At 44.7% G+C, this 23,114-nt stretch overlaps 1 protein-coding gene and 1 long non-coding RNA gene across 5 annotated transcripts in view; both read right to left on the bottom strand.

Moving 5' to 3' along the window:
• Positions 1-5,185: 5,185 nt before the first annotated feature.
• ATG2B (autophagy related 2B) overlaps positions 5,186-23,114 on the bottom strand; it is a 75,140-nt gene continuing 57,211 nt past the window's right edge. For all 4 annotated transcript variants that reach the window (XM_032345197.1, XM_032345198.1, XM_032345196.1 and 1 more), the window contains 10 exons: positions 22,796-22,990; positions 21,840-21,941; positions 16,229-16,307; positions 15,724-15,931; positions 13,203-13,272; positions 12,782-12,864; positions 11,538-11,659; positions 11,136-11,290; positions 10,262-10,411; positions 5,186-6,477 (listed from right to left, as the gene is read on the bottom strand). In XM_032345197.1, the coding sequence (XP_032201088.1) occupies positions 6,247-6,477; positions 10,262-10,411; positions 11,136-11,290; positions 11,538-11,659; positions 12,782-12,864; positions 13,203-13,272; positions 15,724-15,931; positions 16,229-16,307; positions 21,840-21,941; positions 22,796-22,990 (1,395 nt within the window). In that variant the 3' untranslated portion in view covers positions 5,186-6,246. The remainder of the gene's footprint in view (positions 6,478-10,261; positions 10,412-11,135; positions 11,291-11,537; positions 11,660-12,781; positions 12,865-13,202; positions 13,273-15,723; positions 15,932-16,228; positions 16,308-21,839; positions 21,942-22,795; positions 22,991-23,114) is intronic.
• Positions 7,921-9,101, bottom strand: LOC116591864. Its single transcript, XR_004286184.1, has 2 exons — positions 9,066-9,101; positions 7,921-8,849 (listed from the first exon to the last, which is right to left on the bottom strand). It is a non-coding gene; the product is annotated as an uncharacterized LOC116591864 (long non-coding RNA).

Raw genomic sequence — 23,114 nt, forward strand, 5'->3', positions numbered from 1 at the left:
AGGCGCCAGGTGCGTGTGCACCCTGTGGACACGGAGACAAAGTCAGTGTGCACTTCTGAGAGCGGCACCACAGACGTCTCTCCTGTTCGTGTGCGATAATGGAGAATAAAGAGTCGGTCAGTAGGATGGCTGCCCTGTCTGAAAATGGTTAACTTTTAAGTCTCGACAAGGAGGAAGCGGGCAGAGCATTCTGGGAAGGAGCGCGGGAAGGCTCCGAGGCACTGCTCTCCGTCCAGGAGGCACGTTCTCTCCCCGTCAGCCCAGTGGTTTGTGCCAGGTGGATTCTTCTGTCTCCCGGGGGGGGGGGGACATCTGACCATGCCTGCGGACATTCTGGGTTTCACAGCTGGCGAGGGGTGCCGCTGGGTAAGGCCAAGGGTGACAGACCCTGTGACAGGGTCTGAGACAGACCTATGCTGCTCAACATCCCGCCATGCCCAGACGGGCCCCCAACAAAGGATTAGCCAGCCCCGAAAGTCAAGACTGCTAAGGTGTGGAGACCCTGACAGCCCCCTCAGCAGATCGTAGTTTAGCTGGTGCCCAGTGGGGCCTGAGCTTCCTCACGAAAAAAGAGAAAAAAAGGTCTGTAACCTCCGCATACAGGAAGTGGCAGAACCGGAGGACCAGGGCAGCTGGCGCCCAGCCAGGCGAGGGGAGCAGGGCTGGAGACGCAGGTGAGAGACGGAGAAGCAAGTCTGATCTTGCCTTCGGCTCAAGCATTCCAAGAACCGGGAATCTTAATCTTCTAGAAAAATCCCCTCCTTAGTCCTCTAATTCGTGACGAGCTTCCACTAATCCAGACGACGGTGCAAGTTGCCCTTAAGGGATGTGCTGGGATGAACATGGGGTTGGGAGTCACAGCCTGCGACCAGAGCAGGGTTTCTGACTTCTCTGGAAAACAGGGGCCGCACCAACCGTGTCTCCGAGGGGCCCTGAGCTTATGGAAGGAGCCACCCACAACCCCGGCAGGCAGCAAGCACCCTGCGAAGGTTCCCGCCCGTCCGTCACAAGAGCCACGTGTGAGGTGTGCCGTGATGCTTCCCTGGCAGCTCAGAGCGGTTCTACAGGGACGCTTGTCCCATCAAAACCTCTTCCCGAGCAGGTTCCCTTTAAAAGTATTCCTTTAAAATCTCCTTTAGGGCAACCCTCTCGGGTCCCCTCCCTCCTCGGGAGCTAATACTATCACTTTGCTACCCTTAAAAAACCTTGCTTTGCTGCCCCCCAAAAGATTAATAATAAATAAGATCTTCGTCTTTACAAGTAAAAACACTCCCCCACCCAGAGCAGACTTGCCAGGGATTTATCTAGGCCCTTGAGACAGACACTAGAAGGTGTGCTTGCCACAAGTCCACCTTGGAGGGCTGAGGTAAGAGGGACGGACCCCCTGCAGGGGGGAGGCGGGGCAAACTTTACTGCCACATCCCTGTGCATCTCAGAAACAGGCAGCAAGTGGACACGCGATTTGCCTTCATGAGCACCGGGCTCAGGGGAACGCAGCTTCTCAGTGACCGGGTCTGACACAGACCTACAGCCCACCCCAAAAAGTGTTTTATATAGGCCTTGGGACCCATGCTTGGCGAAAGACAACAGCATTTAAAGCAAGCTCCAAAGAGTAAATATTTTAATTTTCTTTAAGAGTACTCTTCATCTCATAATATTTTCCATAGTCACACAGACACGTTACATTTCCACAAAAAGACTCATACAGCAGCAGCATTCTTAAAGTACTCACATCCAAAATTAAGTAGGGAAATGAGGAAACTTAGCAACGAGTATACAGCGTTGTGTGAGATTAGGTTTGATCTCTAAGGTAAGTCAGGCTGGATTCGAAGAGGGGCTGAACTTGGCAACCGCCCTGCTGCCGCCCCTCTCTCCCCCCACCGATTCCACAGTGGACCAGTGGCTTATGGAAACCACACAGGACAAATCCAACCAGGAACTGGAAGCTGCCATTTCGTACACACAGAACACAAGGGAAACAGCAAAGCAGACACACTTCTTAAACAAGAGGCTGCTAAGTCCACAGCCCACGGCACCGGAAGGGTCACGAGCCCCCCAATGCCACCTCCACCACCCCATGACGCACAGCAGCCCGCACCCGGGCCCCTACCACAAGGCCACACGCTCAAACCACGGTGCCCACGGTTGGGACAGGAGGCAAAAATCCCTGACACGGATGCTTCTGACCACTGTGGACCTCTCAGCGTGAGCAGTTGGAACTCCCCAATTTCTCACCCCAAAGCAGCCCACGAGGATGGTGTTAGAGCACCTTTTCTGTGTCTCACGTACAGTAACAGGATTTAAGGAAAACACTCCCACATCAACGGACCCGCGGCAGCTGTGCTTACAAGGTCTATCAAAGGGGGTGGTGTGCCTACATGGTCCTGAAGATACGGAAATAAAAATAAGTTGGCACTAAAGCACTCACCTGGGCTTCTATGGCAAGACTGACTCTACCTTCCGACAAGCAGAAATAAGATTGTTTGATTAAAGATTTTTTCCCCGACGTTAACTATATACTATACAGATAATCTTCCTAGTTAAACCTAAGACTCACAGATTTCTATTTGATTTATTCTACTTGATACCAGTGGGTATGTCCAATGGGTGCAGCTACCGATACAGGAGTATCACTCTGTTTTTGACAGTCCCTTACTTTCAAGCTCAAAGAACTTTATAGACGTTGGCCCTTTAAGTAGGTCCAGAGGATGTGAGGGGAAACGGGGTAACTGCTCACTGTGCACACTAGTCCTGACACACTCCTCCCCGTAATTCTGAAGAATTTTATCCGTGCAGGAGAAAGAAAATGGAAGCAGAGGCCAGTGAGGTCTCTTAAGTCATGAGGTTTTTCTCACCTACAGAATTTAATGTTCCAGCAGTTGTTAACCCTGAAACCATGTAGTGAAGGGTTCTCATTTAAAACTGCTGAAAGTCAACACTGCCCGCTCTCCGTCTGCTCTGGGGAGATAACACAGTGCCTAGAATCCAGCCCAAACACGCTGGCGGGAGGCAGGACACCCTGGACCAGCAGCCCCAGCACGGGAGCAGACAAAACTGCCTAGACTATTTTGAGACTGAGCAAAGGCACCAAACCTACAGAACACTGTTTTTAAAGGAGGGGATTAGAAATTAAACATTTTTCCTAGAAATATTTTAGTACCATTTAAGAGTGACACAAAGCAGGAGGCAGGAAACACGAGTTTTTAGTATTTCTGCTATTCTAGGCACACTGCGACTTGGAAAGTTTCCCTAAAGTGAGTCTTGCATTATAAAAATATTGATGTGAAATATATGTGCTTAAAGTGGAAATCCAAATTGGACCCGAACTCCACAAAAATGAAAGCTTATTGCTATGTCTAGAAGAAATACTGTGTTACATCTATCCTAAAAGGCAAATATTGAAAGGGAATGGTCTACTTGTAAGTAACAGCAACCTGGGGGCACACAGGAAGGGAAACCAGAGGTGCGCATCAGCCCCATTCAAGAGGAAGTATTGCCATGGCCCACGGCCTTCCCGGCCTTTAGAAAGTGGCCTTCACATGCTTCTGTGACACTGTGCTATCCTAAAACTCGCTGACGCATCTTGGCCAGGCTCACTCACCCGACCTCACCGGGGAAACACCTAGATGGCTGCCATGCAGCGACATGTGGACACACGCTGTCTACTCCACACAGAGTAACACATCAAAAGTCAACCCCACAGGCACTGTGGCCACTCAGAAATGCAGTATTCTGAGAGATCCAAGATCCGAGGCGGCCACGGCTGCTGTGTGCAGTGTGACCTCCATGCTCTCCTCTAGCGCCCCCAGCCTGGGGAGTCACAGGGCTGGGACAGTCTACCAAGCACTACATCCCAGACCTTCTCACGTGCACACACACACACACACACACACACACACACACGGCCTGATCATCCAAAAATCTGTTGTACTTTGTCATATAAAACCCCTTGGTTTACAGACGCTGACGCTTAGAGAAATCCAATGCCTTGACCACGTCACCTGCCCAGTGAGGGCAGACTTGGCTACCTAAAGGGTCCTGCCCAGTGCTCCTCTTTCTTACTGTGTCACTGTGACCTAAAGGCTGGAAAAGGTATTTGTAAGAAAGAAAAAATTAAGGATACTTAATAATGCAGAAGCTTTCTAACAGTCTACCTAAACATCTCAAATAAAGAGTACCTTGGTTAAACGGGCCATGAACAGAGCCTTGACCCTGGACTTTTCTGAGGCAGCTTTCTGGGTCCCAAACCCAGATTCTGTGGCTAGCGGGTGCAGGAGTAGAGGACAGAGAAAGAAGCACGGAGATGACATTATGAAGATAAACGCTACAACAGGACTTATAAACCAAATTTGTCAAAAGATGGTCTATCTGCAACTCAAGAGTACAAAGAGGAGGAGGAGTCTTTCTCCCTAGACCGTATCTAACTAAACTTAAATAGGGTAACTATGGAAGATGTATTTTAAAATTAACGAGATTTTATATTTTTAAGTTTGGTCAAGGGCTTTGCAGTTTGGTTTATCACCACAAATGACAGACATGGTATGTTCTGTTTTCAGGAGACATGGAAGTCAGCGAGCAGGGCGGTCAGAACGTGCCCCAGAAGCAGGCTGAGCCTCCTCCAGGACACACAGGTGTGGCTACTGTTCACTCAGGAGCACATTCTACACGACTCCATTTAACTGGGACAAAGTAATTGATGGTTCTGTGAGCAGAGCCCTTTTAAGGTTTTTTTAGCAGTGAAAAGGAAACAAAAATTAAATGCTGTTTAACACAATTATCATAAATTTTCAATGTCCAGATATTGGGTTTACTTGCTTTCTTGTTCAGAAAATCTAGAGAATGGGATCGATTCAACATTTTTCAAACCCCAACCTGAAATGTGGTTCTGAAATCCAAATTCACATGGATGGCGGCCTTCTCCCTGCGTCAGAAAATGAGAATGCACATCATGCAACTTTAAACAGTTTAAACACGAAGCCCTACACTTTCTTTCTACTAGATCCACCTAAAGTCAAAAAGCGAGTCCTTGCGAACAATTTTCCTCTCACTCCTAGGTAATGATTTACTGGGTTTAACCAAAATCAGTTTCGAGGATGTATTCCCAAGTGTCTTGGGATGGAGCCAAGTGCTGCATCTAAGAATATGCTCTGAGAAAAGCAGAATGTTCATGGAAGCATAAAACAATTTTAAATTTAAATAAAAATACTTTATTCATTCCTGACAGGTTATCAAAATGTACATTGTTAACCAAGTAAAAATGGTACTTCGAAATAGCTGACTAGGGCATGTTTGGAGGATTTTTGGTTAATTTCAGAAAAGTAAAAATCATTTCCAATCTCCCTTTCCACACATTCCTAACAAGCTTGCACTGTATCTGCTTGAAAGTGAGCACACGAACAATCATACGGGCCCCAGTTCATCAGAGAGTGCACATTTTCATTTACACTTGAAATAAATGGAAGTTACTCCATCTGAGTTCGCTTCCTTTGCCAAAAACATTGTCTTACTCCTCTTTATATTTTATGAAAATCTGTAAATTACATAACGAACAGATCACATGACTTGTATTAATCTACACACACACACACACACACACACACACACGATAAAGTGCAACACGACAGACATGTCTGCGACACGCACGTTCTCAAACGCCCCCAGAAAGACCTTCTGAGGGGATGGAAATAATGTTTTAAGCGCATGGACACTAAATCCACAGACCAGGTCATTTTATTCCTCTGTGATATTTATATTAAAATCCTATTTGTTTTGCTTTCCCTGTAGCTTCTGTCTCTCATTCTCAATGAGAGTTTCGAAGCTGTGATTCTCTTTAAACCTTGAGAAAATCAACTCCTCAGGGCAATATAAATAGTGCTTTCAAAGTGCACAAATGCTTCTGAGCACTCTGGACTGTGTAACAGGAGGCTGCCAATGATCTCTCACCCGTAGCAAGGAAAACCACAGCCACTTCAGTAAGAGCAAGCATTCCACTCACTGGGCAGCAAACGCTTACGGTCTTTCGACACTAGCCACCAAACATTTCTCTAGGCAAGTACCAAACCAGCCCTAAATGTCACAAGTTTTTGGTTGCATGTTGCTTTGATACTAAATTATTTAACTAAGAAATGCTTTTGTTCCTGAGATGAGCACAATCACAGTAAATGAGGACCCTCTAAAGCTGCCAGTGGGACACTGTGCTCCTTATTTCCACCCTCACTATCTCCATAAACAATCGCATCTAAAGTATCAGTCTTCCCCGTGGCGCCATTTCTGTGACTCGTCTTGCCGAACATCAGGTCTAATTTGGTTTCTCATGCCGCCTAATACATTTGATGTCGCTTCTGTGGCAACAATCAGAGGTTTCACCACCGCAGGAGGAATCTGGCGCAGGACCTCGCCCACGGCACCAGTGACCCCTCTGCTCTCGTGTTCTCGAGCTGCGGTTTCGTAAATCGTCTGAGCCGTGTCCGTGAGTCCCTGAAAGGGGGAGTGGAGAGAAGGTCAGAAAAATCTCTGCATTAACCTACTGCATACAACGTCAGCAGAGTTCATCAACACTATGCTTACACCCAGACCAAAAAATCCACTGTGTTTCTGAGATAACCCAGGATAATTATGTTTATGACAAACTGTAATTATACGGAAAATAAGAGGCAATTATTATGATTTAGCATTTTGTTGTGACACGTTGTGTGCAGAAAATAGAGCTAAGCTACCATTTCAGGTAGGGAAGCTTAAAGAAGTATTCAATGATTGAAGAGTAGCTTTCTTGGCACTAATAATCACTCGAGTTAAACATCACAAACAAAGCTTCTGGAATAAATATAAACACAAAAGGGATACAGTGATAGTTCCTTTGATTCAACTATAATAAGAAAACCTAATTCTACAAAGCTCCAGAAAATGATCTGTTTTAAGTTACCGGCTATGTACTAGAAAAGAAACTGAAGATTCAATGAAGATGAAAGGATTGGATTAAACAGAAAAAATTCTGAAAACATAAAGCAGGAACTTATTTAATAATTAAAAAGTTTCTTCAGCATTTTTTCATGTTTCTTATCCCTGTGTAACATTAAAATAATTGTGACTGCTACACCGTACAGCTGAACGTAGAAATCTGTTGATCAAGCCAAAGTGGTAAAGTGTCCCCTGACTTTGGACTCCACCGTCTGACTCAAACCCCACAGGGGACACAAGGCACTGCTCCGCTCTGACTCTTCCAAGGAAGGGCACCGCACCAGGCACTCTGGGCTGCTCTCCAGGGAAAGCAAGAATGCTGTCCTAACCCAGAATCCAGTCCTCACTCCGACAAGCTAACAGAGTGTCCTGTCCGCCCAGCACGGCAGGGTGAGCACGCGATGCCGCAGAGGGAGACCAAGTACGGCAGAACGAGAAACAAACACGAGTGCGGTTTTACAAGCACCTACAGTCAGTGAAACCGACAATAAAGAAAATGCTCGCGGCTGCGGCACCTGTCCACAGCATCCCTCTCCCCGCCTCAGCGCCGCTCCCCAGCCCACCGACAAAGCGGGCACGGGCGCAGGAGAACACAGTGAGGACCGCCACCGCGTCCCGGAGACGACGGCCGTGAATTCCTGTCTCGGCTGCATCGCGTCACAGTGTCATCTTAGTCAAGTCCTTTCCCTCACCCTTTCTTTCTGTTTTGTTTGGGCTGGTTGCTAGTCGAGTCCTTTCAGCGGGGAGCTCCAGGTGTGCGGTGAGGGTCAGACGCGAGCGGCACGACGCACCCGCAGAGGCCGGCGCTCGGAGCTCACAAGGCCGGCCCCGGAGCTCGGCCGCTGCCCTCCCCACGGCCCCCGGCTACCTCGGAGGGGAGCGACGTCAGCAGCGGTCAGCAGCACATGGAATTATCTGCAGGCCGCACAGTTTCTACCACAGATGCTTTTTCTTTTCAATTTTTTTTCAATTTTCTTTAAAAATTTGTTAAAATAATTCTGAGCTGGGAGGTCCACACCGAAACAGGTCTGGGCCAGATGTGACCAAGAAGCCACCGTGAGCCGAGCCCTGACCTCAAGGAGGAGCCAATCTGTGAAACAGCTGGAACGTTTTCTCTCCATCTTTGAGTCACTGACATCTCCAAGGGAAGATACTTACACCACAGAGGAGCCTCCGCTCAAAAAGCATTTAACACGGCAGCGCGACGCCGTGGAATCAAGCACCCCGACCACCTCGATCCGTGCTCACTGCTCTCACCCTCCCTCCCCGACTCTTCGCACTGACGGTCAGACACAGAGAACCACACGGCAGACCCGGATCCCCCGGCGCCCACCGTGGCCCCAGTGCCGACTCGCCGGCTACACGGGGAGCCAGTCCCGCTGCGCCAGCGTCCTCTCGGGCAAGTGAGGAACACAGCCTCCCCTGAATGGTCGCTATACGCCTGCCACAAAGTCAGCACCCAGATACTTCTTCAAATGACCACAGGTTAAAGCAGGCAAGCGATCTGCTAACTGCAAAGTGCTCCATACCCAAGTGCTATTATATCCTGCTGCAGGGCCCCAGCTTTGTCCTGAACCCCAGGATTGTTTCTTTAAACCAGACTTCTAACACGTCTACTGATAACTGGCCCAATCCTGACATCTGTAGAACAGATCTGACCAGTCCCTATTCTAACTGAATCTCCTTTGGAGAAAAGCAAGTGGTCCTGCTTTTATTTATTCCATTAATACATTTCCCGAGGGCCCTACCTCAGTGGTCTTCCAACCACCCGGAACCACAGAGGCCACTCTGTCAGGGAAAGACCATCCTAGGCACTTGTGCCTGTCAGAATATGAGGGGGGCGGGGGGGATCTTTAAGGAAATCCTAATACACGCATCAAGACTAAAACCACCTCAGGGAGGGCGCCTGGGTGGCTCAGTGGGTTAAGCCGCTGCCTTCGGCTCAGGTCATGATCTCGGAGTCCTGGCATCAAGTCCTGCACCGGGCTCTCTGCTCAGCAGGGAGCCTGCTTCCCTCTCTCTCTCTCTGCCTGCCTCTCCGACTACTTGTGATTTCTCTCTGTCAAATAAATAAATAAAATCTTTAAAAAAAACAAAAAAAAAAACACCTCGGGGAACCTGGGCAGCTCAGCTGTCAGGGTCCCCGGGTTCTGGGATCGAGCCCTGCATCGGACTCTCTGCTCGGCGGGGACTCCACTTTTCCCTCTGCCAGTGCTAGTGCTCTCTCGCTCGCTCTCACCCTCTTGCTCTCAAATAAAAATATTTTTTAAAAATCTCAAAATTCATGTCATAAAAAAGAATGTCAAGAAAGATTACAATTGGGAACATCCCCAACAGTGCCCATTAAAAACCAGGATTCACTGGTGCAACTAAACTGCCATTAGGCTTAATAAATGTTGAGATTCAGATAATTACAAATCACCAACTTCATTCTTAACCTCTGGCACAGATGAACAAAGGGACATTTATATGAACATTGCTGCAGCAGTGCTTTAAGGAAAACAAGAGCTACCAAGAGAAAATGAAGTATGCTATGCTCTACGACAAAAGGCCATGTGACCATCTCAACGAGGGGGACGTGTATCGCCATGGGCAGATCTTGCAAGGCATACGTTACAGGGCTACGTACACTATGACACCAGGTATGTTAGCTCTTAAAATAGAAACAATGGTATGGGGACACCTGGGAGGCTCAGTTGGTTAAGCTGCTGCCTTCGGCTCAGGTCGTGATCCCAGCGTCCTGGGATCAAGTCCCACATCGGGCTCCTTGCTCGGCAGGGAGCCTGCTTCTCCCTCTGCCTCTGCCTGCCATTCGGTCTGCCTGTGCTCGCTCTCTCTCCCTCTCTCTCTGATAAATAAATCAAATCTTTAAAAAAAAAAAAAAGAAAGAAAGAAAGAAACAATGGTATGTGTTGCTTATGAATAAATACAAAGTAAAGTATAAAAACATGCACCCCAAAATGTGCACCACCTTCAGGAGAGTGAAGGCACGGGAACGGGATCAGGGTGAGTGGTTCGCCCGCAAAGCTGTACTTTTAAGCAAAGCTGAGTACTGCGGCGCAGAACTACCGAGCATGTCAGGCCGGCGCAAGCGTGTGTGCGTGGCCGTTACCCGGCTGACTCCACATGCCAAGAGCCAGCCTTTCCTCCAGATCACAACTCTTCCTGGGGAGCCCGTCAGGACCTCCTGCAGGCACCGCCACTTGCTGGGGCAGCGATTCCAAGCACACCCCCAGAGTGTGCGACCACAGAATGCTCTTCCGACCAACCGCGCTACGGCCTGCCCACCCGGGGCAGCACTCACCTCCTTGACAACACTGTAGGCCTTCGCCACGCCCTCCCGCAGGTCCACGGGCTGGTGCGCTAAGCGGTGATGAGGGAACCTTTTGATCCTCTTGGGCTCAATAGAAAGGGTCCCAGGAGACACCATGTCATAAGCGGTCTCTGCTGCGGCCTGGATCGTTTCACCAGAAAGTAAGAAACGCATCAGAAGACAGTCTGCAGAGCTGTGCTCCAACAACACACCTGCCACCAGAGCCGGGCAGAGCAGGGGGACTCGCAGGCCCTACCGCAGGCATGTCTGCAGGGCCCGGAGTTCTCCCCGACAAAAACTGAGCACTTCCGTAACAAGAACATTAAAGGGAACGCTAAGTATCTGGACTGAGTGGACTTTCTCAGTCCCTCCTCTGTCCCTCCGAGAACCCTCTCCGTGTTACCAGGTTAATCGACAATGCCCTGTCTGGGACACGTGCATGAGGTCAACCGGAGTTCAGTACTTAGCAGGACAACCCTTACTGCATCTCCTGTCCGATCTGCAATGCCTCCTTCACGTCTAGCTAGGATCTAGTCTCACTGATGAGGCAAAATAAATCCCCGACTGACTTAACGGTTACAGTTTAACTGAAAGAGGCAAGCAAATTTGACACTGCATTCCACTGCTTTATTCTACCAATTATTAACACCGGAAAGCTGAGCAATAAAAAAAAAATAAAAATGAAAAAATAAAAACAAGGAAAAAAATCCCCACAAAACCCAATGATATTAAATCATCATGAATAAGGTATCTATTCTCAGCATTTGGTGTATTTCACAGTATCTTTGTAAAAACACAAAAATCCCAGCCATTTTATTGTAGCGCCTCCTCTCTGTACAGAGTGAGGCGGTCGGTGGCGAGATACCTGTATAGTCTGAACCATCCTGTTTGTGAGCTCTAGCGCAGCCATAGCTGTTGAGGTGCCGAAGGAGGCAGCCCCTCTCTGGAAGCCTCTGACGATGCGGCCGTCCTTCCGGTACTGCTCTATCGGCAACCAGACCAAGTCCTTTAAGCCTTGCACTAGAACAGCAGTCAACAGAGAGAATCAGTGGGACTGCGGGAGCTCCGATCTCTGCTGTCATTCCAACCCTGGGGTTTTATCCTCAAATGGGACTTAAAGTGCTCTTACAGGTGTGTAAGACCACACACAAAGTTTTCCAGAAAGATGGTCCTCACACAGACTGTCCCAAAGACACCCATAATTCCAAAGGGGTTAAGAATCACAGATCAAGCAAAATAAATCATCTTTTGATTAAAAAAAACTCACCTAATTGTACTAGTGAATGCATAGGCCCAACACCTCCCAGGATTCCTGGTAGCTGGTTCTTCTTAATGTCAGTAAGCCATTCGGTGATTGCATACGAAAACAATTTGTCAACACCTAGCAAGCTAGAGCAAATGACTATTAGTATACAGAGAAGAGAAAGAGATTTGTAGGTTCAGATAAACTGGAGAGTTTTTTTTGTTTTGTTTTGTTTTTTTAGTTTCAGGGGTAGAATTTAGTGATTTTATCAGTTGCACAGAACACCCAGTGCTTGTTGTATCACGTGCCCTCCTTAACACCCATCACCCAGCTACCCCACCCCCACCCCTCACCCTCGTGCCCTATAGTAACCCTCAGTTTGTTCCCTACAGTGAAGAGTCTCTTACGGTTTGCCTTCCTCCGTGTTATTTTATTTTTCCTTCCCTTCCCCTATGTTCATCTGTTCATCGTATGAGTGAAATCATATGGTATTTGTCTTTCTCTGACTTAGTTTGTTTATATAATAAGTTGGGGGGAATTTTTTAACTTAAAAGAAAATGTACCAATTACAAGGACAAAATATTACAGATGTTTAATCTGAATATACATAAACATATGTACACATATGTATAATCCAGCTTAATGTTAGTAATTTCTATAAAGCTTCAGTAACATATATGAATGTGTCCTTCCCCTGCTCCTATTTCTTGAACACCTAAAGCTCTAGTACAGGAGTGCCTGGGTGGCTCAGTTGGTTGAGTATCAGACTTGGTTTCAGCTCAGGTCATGATCCCAGGTTCATAAGATCGAGTCCCACATAAGGCTCCATACTCAGTACAGTCTCCTTGAGATTCTCTCCCTGTCCCCCACATGTGCACACATGCTCACTCTTAAATAAAGAAATAAAATCTTTAAAGCTCTAGCACAGGATTAACTCATTGTCTATAATTGCCATGTAGGTCTCAGTTACTATGAACCATTTTGTTGTGAAATGCCAGTCCTCTTGCTAAATAAATGAATTTATGACCTTGGGAAATTATTAAAAAATAACTACAGCTATTTTTGAAAAATACTACTCTAGTCAAACTACTACTCTCTCAGCATAAAAAGTAGACCCTAATCAATAAGCCTCCTCTACGAATGAGCTCTCTGCACAGAATACTGTAAAATAATGATTTATGTTTGCTAAGAAAAGTCAATGCCTGGTTTGCTGTAAACTAACTGCAGTCACTATACCATAAAACCTCATAAGATAAAAACCGACCTACCCATGCCGGTAGAAAAGCCTCTTCAGCTTCAGCTCTGAGCAGTTTAACTGGGCCAGACCAATCAGAATTCCGGCCAGGGTACCCTTTAAAATTCAAAAAAGCCAGATTAATGTGTAACTGAGCGACCAAACATTTAAAATAGTGGTCATCTGGACAAGTCAAGGTAGTATTCATCCATTAATGCAGCTAAAACACTTGAAGTATTTACAGCAAAAAAATATATATGCAATAATATATATTACCCAATTTATACTAAATTTTACTCATGGGTAAAGTAAATAATGTTTACTTTAAAAACAGAATTAAATTTTAAAATCTTGCATGTCACTTCAAACATATAAACCATTACAGAAAAAGTTTAAAAATTAACTCCATTAGAAAAGATAACTTTGTAGAATATATTTATACAAAGTTTCCAAACCTGATCCATTGATACGTGTTTGCCATGATAATCCAGTCGAATAGGAACTTCTGATGTGAATCTAAATTCTCTGAAGATAAAGAAAGGAGACGGGAGTTATTTATATTCAGAAGTACCTGTGGTTGAAATTAGATATACATTAAACAGTTCAACTAGGTAATAAAAATGAACCATAAAATAAATAAGGTGACTATCTCGAGGCCTAAATAAAGGGCAATGTCTTTTGGCTCTACCTTTTCTTAAGGTAATATAACAACTAAACGAATGTTAACCATCTTATACACTGTATATATTTTATTTCAATTTTCTCACAAAAAAACTTCCCCTAGTTTATTAAATGTTTACCTTAGAAAAATTTATTCTGGCAGATAGTCTCAATTTATAAAGAATAATAAAGGCAACCTTCAAGATCAAACCAAATAATATAATCATTTCCAAGAAGTAAAAAAGAGAAGAGGTAAGGGACTTCTCTCAACTGCATCATGACGCAGAGCGCACAGGAAAGCCAGCCACGAATCCCACTTTTACCAGCTATACGTGTAATCATGGGCAAGGAACTTAACTCTGAGCCTAAACGTCTTAGTCAATTTTTAAAATGCCACCCTTGTTGGTGATTTTAGTGAGCATCCTTGAAATTAATGCTTATAAACAGGATATTGACACACAACCATTGGGAATTCTTTAAGAATGAAATCATAGTTAGACACCAATAGTATACATCAAACAAAAGGAACTAACTTCCCAAAGCTGGACTGTAAATTGGACTTAAAACACAATTTTTCTACAGAATTAGTGTCTGCATTTATATCCTAAGCCATTCCCCAAAAGTCCAATTTAACACACAGTAAAATGGAAAAGCTGTACTTAAACATCAATCATTACAAGAACCTGGGACCCCAGGTCATCCCTCATCATCCAAACACGTATCTCCACTTGGTTCTCTGGGCCTTTTGGTTCTCTTCCTTTCTCTGTTTTCTTCATGGCACATAATATGACAAATCACGTATGTAAATTATTTGTAGGCTCAATTATACAGGGAATTTTTCTCGACTTTGCTCACTGTGGCATACACAGAGCTCAATAAATATTGTGGGATGGCTGGCAGACATCAGGCCATCACTTAGAAAACGCACTAGATTTGGGATTAAGACCTGTGTTCTGGCCTTGACTCAGCCACTAACTGTGTGGTCTTGAACAAGGCAACGTACTTCCCCAGACACTAAAGTTCCTCGCCCGTGGAGTGAGTAACCTGGACTGTATCACTGACTACCACCCTAAGCCTTCTAGGAGCTTATGAGAGTAGAAACACAAATCCATAGCTATTTTAAACAGTCTAATTAAAAAAAAAAAAAATTTACCTAAGTGAAGCTATGCATGCTGAATAAAAAGTGTCAAATTTCTCTGCCTGCAGGCCAAAACTGTTAACAATTCAATTTCTTTTGGACTGGTTATCCAGTGTTCACAAAAACCAAACCAGGAGTTCATGTGTGATTAATATAAAATGAGAATTTGAATTATTACTTATGATACACAATTTTTTGTAGTAAAAAAAAAATTAAAGATCAATGTGGGTAAGTAATTAAAGAGATTCTTCTTTCCTGGTGAAATGTTTAAAACTGCCAGAGATCATTTACAGGACCCTTCCAATTCTCATGTTATTTTCTACAGTATACAAGATATATAAAATCTCTATTTTCTACAGTATACAAGATATATAAAATATGAAAGCACTTTAAATAGTTAGACTGCCCACGTAGGGCCATGCCCAAAGTCTAACCTAAAGTCAGCTTGAAAAGACAGAATCTGGGGGTGACTGATGTCAGCCAGAGTAAATGAGGGTAAGTAACTAACGGCTCCTCACAACACAGATGGCTTCAATCTTTCTTCTTTCTCCTTCCAAAAGAGCCAAGGCTCCAGGCCCCCCATGAAGGGCGGGGATAGAAGGAAGATGGGAAGGATGAACAGGTCTAGAAACGGGGGATAACTCCAGTGTACAAGCAGCTAGCGGAGTGGTGGGGCAGGACAGCAGGAGCATGCGGGCCCTTCCCGACAGTGCCAAATGAGCCAGGGAGCAAGAGAAGGGCCAGGAAAGACACAACAGTCATTGGGAAGGGCAGATGCAAAACCAGACAGAAAATGCCCTTCTGCACGTGGGAGAAGGGAAGCACAGGGAAACCGAAGGGAAGCCAAGGTGTGTGAGGGCAAAGAGGAAAGGGCATCATGTTTGAGGAGGTACAAATAAGCCAGTAAAAGTGACCGGGAAGAGCGACAGAAGGAAGAAGGTAAGAGGAAAAGGACATTCCTGCTACAGAATCAGGAGACACGACTCCTGAACCAGGGTTACCATGTGTAATCAAGGGTGCAGTGCACGTGGAGCCCACAAATAAAGAAAGACACCAGTTACTGTTCAGCAGTGCAAAGAAAAGCTGGCGTAACCTCATAATTAGTGGTGGATAAACACATTAAGGAACCTGCAGAACACTAAAATAATTTCACGTGTCATCAAAATTAAGTGATTTACCTAAAAAACACGGGCTGATCACTAAATGATGCCTCTTCAGCTGAGAAGTCCTTCTCTTCCTCCCCATTAACCACTCCCACTGAGTTGGCACCATCATCTTGGGAAGGTTGCTTTGGCCCAGGGAAAGAAAGAACTAGATTCGGCTCCTTGGAGGTGCTTAAGTGCCTTGGCAAACTGCAGGTGACATCAGCTCCAGGAGACTTTTTAACTGAAAAGGTAAAGCGCACACTGGAAAAATTAGGAATGCTTCTTTAGAGCAACCATTTAAAATTCATATGAATTTAACTTGTTTTGCTGCATTTAATAAACACCATTACTTCTAGAGAAAATTGACTTCTACCTTTTAAATTATTACTCTCACATAAACAGCATTTGCAAAATATAAAAGCACATTTATATAAATGAGAATAAAGACTGTAAGTACACTCTCCAAAAGGCCTCGTAACGATCCAAAATCAACCCAAGTACTTGTTACAGACTTTTTCCAACTATACATATTTAATACCTTCTGGATCTGGAGCCATTAGAAGCTCTACTTCTGTAGAAAGACTTGTGAAGAAATCCTTCAGGAAGAACAAGGCATCCTAAAATGAAAAGATGTAATTATAACCAAAGGGCAGGCACAGGGGCGGGGGGCCTGGGAGGGGGACATCTACTTCTGAAACTATGAAGTATCTCAAAGTCCAGTATTTTACTCATTCATATACCACTATAATTTTTTTGAGTTCTTCATCTGTGTGAGGAACTGTTCCTATTCCCCATCTCTCTCTCTCTCTCTCTCTCTCTCTCTCTCACACACACACACACACACACAAATTCCTTGTTAATTCTCACAACTCTGAGAAAGTTGGATTTGTTAAAATTAAGATACAGAAGTTAAAGATCACATAGCTATTTCTTTTTTTTTTTTTTTCCACACAGCTATTTCTAAATCAAGTACATACTGGTTTTCTCAGAAATACGGCGTCCTTGTTCTCCGACACCAGCGCTCCGTGTGAACTGGCGGCAGTGGGCATGTTACCGCCATGAGGAACAGCAGCCGGCCAGCCTGGACACAGGCATGTACCTCGCAAGTTCTTACTGCCATATTTCTGCCTTTACCACTATGTTCTATTGCCTTAACACATTTTCTCCAACGGACAAGATACTCAAAATTAAAATCCATAAAATCACCCAGTGTGGTCTCTTCTGAAATGGTATCGTAACGAAAATGCACGGACCTGTCTTAATGCTGTCCGAGCGAGCCACATTTGCCAGGTATTAGCAGCTTGGTTTTACTCACCTCACTCTCACCATCTGGAGATTAAATGCCTATTCTTCCTTCCATTTAAAAAAAATTCTCAATTAATATAAAGCATTACTACTGTACCAAAATGCAGTGTGGTGGGAAGTAAAGGGTCCTATTTGGCAGCACACCCTAAGTCTGGTCATTCCAAAGGATCGAATCAACTACTACTAACGTTTACCAGAAGTATCAATGACGAAAGTCAGAAAGGCATTTTTTCTAGGTAATGTGGCATATGGGAGACTGAGGGATGGGACTGAAGAACAAGGACGTGGTTTCAACAGTACGGAAACGATTTTGGTTCTACAGTAACGCAGTGGGTTTATGAACTGCCCGCTACCTTATGCTTCACACTTATAGAAGTATATTTTGTTACATTACATACATTATATATCACCCAGGTATGTGTGCATATATACAGACATTTAACATATGTATATCAAATATTAGATGTTTCAAATGTAATAGTACCTAAAATATTATTCTTTGACCACTAGATGGTGATATTTTAACACAATAAATACTTTGACTCTATGACTGCCTTCAAATAACACAAGAGAAAATTTCCAGGTATAAATATGCTCTTAAAAAGGGGGGGGGGGTGCACCTGAGTGGCTCAGTGAGTTAAGCCTCTGCCTTCGGCTCAAGACATGATCTCAGGGTCCTGGGATCGAGCCCCCACATCAGGCTCTCTGCTCTGGTGGGAAGCCTGTTCCCCCTTGCCCCCCTGCCCCGGCCTGCTCTGCCTACTTGAGATCTCTCTCTCTGCCAAATAAAAAAATAAAATAAATAAATAAAATCTTAAAAAAGAGAGAGAGAGAGAGAGAGAGAGAAGACCATAGAGACAGTGGCTTTTATCCATTTTCACTACAAATGCACAAAACAGAAGAGGGGATATTAATTGTCAGCATTTCAATATGCTCTCAGAAGTTTTAATTTTCGTATTTACGCTAAACTCTTTACAACTCAATAAAACCACCTGATTTTAAAACTAACAAGACACAAACACTTCACAAAAGGGTGCACAGGCGCCAAGTAAGCGTGTGAAAAGACGCTCAGCATCGTTAGTCCTCAGGGAAATGCAAACGAAAACCACAATGAACACCAAATAAGACCGTTAAAATTAAAAAGACTGTGTCAGGTTTGGTCAGCATGTGAACCAGCAGCAGCTCCCTTTAAGTTCCTGGGGGAAGGGATGTCCAAGGGTCTAACCACCTTATAAGGGAAAACCGGCAGCTTCTTACGATGGTTAAATACGCATCTGCCTCATGGCCTGGAAAGTGTTTATGATAACCAAGACAAAGACGACTTGTACACAACCTCGTAACAGCTTTATTCCTAAGAGCCCAAACCAAGAAAACCACCGAATATAAATCACATAAATGGCTACACGAACTGTGGCACGGCCACACCAGGACATCCGTTCTCAGCAATAAAAAGTAACGGACCGAACAGAGGTGAACAGCCACGCCTCCGCACAGGTGAAGCTCCCAGCTCAGGAAGCCGAACACACTTCCATTTACACCAAGCTGTGGGACGGAACGAGCTGACCTATAGTGATGGAAAGGAGATCAGTGGTTACTTGGAGGTGCTGGAGGCCGACCATAATGGGGCACAGGGGACTCTGAAGGACACAGAAAACGCTATTTCAACTGGTGGAGTAGTTACTCCAGTGTATCTGTCACGCTGTACACTGTACACCTAAAATCCGGCACTTTATTGTATGCAAACTATACCTCCATAGAATCAACTTCTTAAAACTTTAAAGAAATGTGGTTTTTGTTTTTGTTTTCTTAACAAACTTAGGCTATAGTTATTTCTACCTTTAAGAAGATACTAACAGAGGCACCTGAGTGGCTCACTTGGTTGAGCAACTGCCTTCTGCTCAGGTCATGATCCCGGAGTGCTGGGATGGAGTCCCGCATGGAGCTTCCAGGTCCGTGGGGAGTCTGCTCCTCTCTCTGACCTTCACCCCTCTCATGCGCTCTCTCTCTCAAATAAGAAGATACTAACACAGTATCCTCTATCACAGGACAGAAGTGTTAAAATAATTAATTACAATGTCATACTCAATCAAGCAATGATGCTATGAAGCCACAAATGTGCCCACTAGTACTGCTACATAATCACCGTCTCAAAGCTCAGCCAAGCACATACTTCCCTTACCAGAATGGCCTCCCATCTCCTCTCACAACCTGAAATGGGCCCTCAATGCCTTTACACAAATCTTAATGCAACTAACTCCACCACTTCCCTTAAGACCCATGGCAAGTGTCACCTCCTCCATAAAGCCTTTCCTGATTACCCCTCATTCCTCTGAACTCCCTGCCTGGCTCTGGAACCCCTTCTGCTGCCGCATATCCCGCTATGCGTATCTTTACCAGTAGGACTCACCTCAGGGTGTTAAAGTCCTCTGTTTTATGTCAGTCTCCACCCCCATCTTTGAAGATGGGGATGTTCACTTATCTTTGTATCCCCAGCATCCTGGTACAGGACCTGGGACAAGGCTGGCATTCGGCAGATCATTTGGGACTAACAAGCGTATCTTCCCCGCACAGATTTGTATGCAGTGCTACACTGAAATGGACACCAGACAGGGCAGTCAGGAAATCTGGCCTCTTCATAGTTCACAACTAAACTGCCTAGTTACATGACCGCCTCATCTACTTACCCTTTCCCAGATGAAAACTGTTCCTTCTGCCTAGTGTCCTATGGGCATGCTGAGCTTTGGAAACAATGGCCCTGAACTTAAACACCAACACAGCTTTTTTGAAAACATGAGAAAATAGCATGTTGCTTTCATACTCACTATCTATGATCTATTTAAAAGAAATAAAGTCAGGGACATGCTTGGGGGGGAAACATTATGCAAAGCATTATCGTTCTTCAACTGATTTGTTTTCAAAAGAAAAAATGGAGAACAGAAGTATCTGGTTTTCTCTTCAGATGACCATTTGCTCTCTCAAACCAAAGCTCGTCAATCTTAGAAGGTGCCAGTCCGAAAGGACGTTTGCGCAATGAATCCACTGGCACACGCCTGCGAGCACGGCTGTGCCCCCCTTGGGTTCATCTTGGGGAACGATTTCCCGCTCCTCTTCAGGTCAGCCAAAAGAATGAGTTCCCTGTTTTCTCAAGATTAGTATCTCCCCATTTCAAAATTCACAATGCTTTATAGTTCTCAGAAGAAATTAAGCTCAATATTAAAAAAAAAAAAAAAAAAAAAAGTCTATTAAAGAAAACTGGGTAGGGCACTTGGGTGTCTCAGTGGATTAAGCATCTGCCTTTGGCTCAGATCATGATCCCGGGGTCCTGGGATTGAGTCCTGCATCAGATTCCCTGTTCAGCAGGGAGTCTGGTTCTCCCTCTACCTTCCCTACTGCTCATGATCTCTCTCTCTCAAATAAATAAAATCTTAAAAAAAGAGAAAAAAGAAAGGGAAAAACCTGGGTTTGCTATGTCTGGCAAAGTCATGCCATAAAGTCTCCCACTCAAATTCTTGCTCACACTAATTTCCACAGATCGAATTTCCCATAAATGCTTGACTGTAAAACTATACAATCACGGGCCCATGTACGGATAAGTCAAAATACGGGTAGCCAAAGAAATTCTTCTCATAAGGAGAGAAAATAAATCTAAAGAACCACTGGCAAGTCCGTCCTAGCTCAGAAGCTACAGATACTAATGTGAAACTGTGCTGAACTTCGGTGCCTCACAAGACAGTTTTTCTGAGAAACTGCCCATATTTTCACAAGATGATCATTTTAATACCTTCTTCCTGAAATATGTTACTTATTTCAATAACAAGTCAACATTACTGAATCCGCACCACGTAAGCAAACCAGCAGTGCTATTCCACACAGACTCTCCTTCCCCATCAATGTGCGGCCAAGAGAGTTCTGCCGTCTCAAAAGCAGACTACTTTGCAAACTCCATTTATCTGCTCCAGGCGTGACGTGCTTCAGTTAATAAGAACAACAGTTAATACTTCTGATCCTTAACACCAGATCCTTCTGATCCTTAACACTTAACTAAATATTTAACTCACGCTAGTCTCTTCTGATCCTTATATTTTATAAAAAATGATTCTGTATCTACCTCTACTACTTTGATTTTATCAGTAAAGGAAGTGAGGCTTGGAGAAGTGACTTGCCCAAAGCCCCCAACTAGGGAAAGAGAACTGAGGCGTTAACCCCAATGTGACCCCAGTGGACTGAAGAGCATCAAGTGCTCACACCCCCTGAACCTAGTTTGCCCAAGCGGCACCAACTATCTTTTAAACAGCGGAGTTAAGGGAAAACCCGGGACAATTTGATGGAAATGCTTGCTTGTAAAGTGGACTTCTTTGGGTCTTTCCACAAATCTGTTGTTTGTGACCTATTCACAGTCACAATGAGAATGTGACCGTGACAAAATAATTTGTCATCTTGCCCACGGCAGAAGGAATTCTCTTCCAGGTGCTGTGGTGAAGAGACAAACCCTCGGATCTTTCAATCACAGATATCAGGGAGTCATTTCCTACACCCTGAAAACACCAGTGTACCTGCCGCAGCGTGCGTCCGTACACGGGAGAAGGGGAAGCAGGGACCGAGTGCTAGGTCATGCGGACAATGAGGAGACAGGAGCAGAGCATCTAATCATGTTTACTCACCAACAGTTCAGATTCCAAATGCCTGATGAGTCTGCCCTGTTCTTTACCAGCAGAATTCTTCAATTATGTGATTCTCGTAACAGTTAAATAACAATAAACATTTTAATTCACCTAAATTAAATCCCTCCTTCTGAAGCTGGGACACAGAAGCAGAATTCCACACACAACGCTTGCAGTACAAACCTGGTCAATATTGAGGCGAAGGGGCATCAGGGACACTCGCAAGCAGCACTCCTGCGGCGACCGGCCGGACTCCGGGCGCACATGCAGTGCTTTCACTGTCAACTACAAGAGAAGAACAACATTTTTCTCCAACTACATTACAACCTTGTTTTCTTTAAAAAAAAAAAAGAAGAAGAAGAAGAAAGAAACAAAAGGAAAAAAGTCCCATTTGTTACAGGAGAACTGAAAGTGGAATTTTCCCCCTTTTTGTTTAAAGGCCTGAATCACACCCTTCTGGGTCACGCGCTCCCCGAAGCTCAGGATACGGGTTCTCCGTAGTGGGAAAGACACAAACGACAGTGTGGTACACGCGCTTCAGGGTCCGCTGGGCCCCCGGAGCGAATTCATAGGGCCACCCTCCAAAGACAGCTTCTAGGACCGTTTTCGTCCAGCAACCCTGAGTGAGTCATTGCTACTCCACTACAACTCACAAACTGTCAGAAATCTGGAACACTTCCAGCAATACTAAATATTCTGTGTAGATCACCATGGACTTCCAGTTTGCCTCGGGTATCAATACACTGACAATTATAAAACGGACCCTAAAAGCAACATGTAAAGTAATTTTTAAATAATAAAACTTTAAGCGGCACCTGGGTGGCTCAGTTAACCATCTGACTTCAGTTCAGGTCATGATCCCAGAGTCCTGGGATCGAATCCCACATCCGGCTCCCTGCTCAGAGGGGAGTCTGCTTCTCCCTCTGCCCCTCCCTCCAGCTCATGCCCACTCAGTCTGTCTGAAATAAAATCTTTTAAAAATAATAAATCCTTAAACAGACTATTTAAAAGGTATTTTCATATTAATATAAAAAAAAAACTTAAAATCCCCCCCCATTTCAATCTTCTGCAGTTAGATACAATAAACACACTTTTCCAAAACGAACATACAATAGAAAATATGAGGTCTTAAATCTCACCATGTTGGAATGAGCTTTTCGAGGCATTTCTTTACTGCAATACAGGTACAAAAACTTATTCATTTGTGATGTTGCCAGACGGTCTCGAATTTCAAGATCCTGCACGATGAACACCTGCCGGGAGACTGGGTGCTCTAAGAGGCCAGAGTCACACTCTGGCTTGCAAGGCGGGTAGACCTCATGCTGAAACTTCACCTTCACAGAAAAGAAGGAATACACAACAATTTTTACCCTTTATTTAAATTAGATTTCTCCTTTAAAATGCAAAGTATCACCCATCACTTTCTTGGAATTCTCGGGTTCCAATTCCACTTTCAGA

The sequence above is a fragment of the Mustela erminea genome, chromosome 5 (genome assembly GCF_009829155.1).
Source record: "Mustela erminea isolate mMusErm1 chromosome 5, mMusErm1.Pri, whole genome shotgun sequence".
Classification (NCBI taxonomy): domain Eukaryota; kingdom Metazoa; phylum Chordata; class Mammalia; order Carnivora; family Mustelidae; genus Mustela; species Mustela erminea.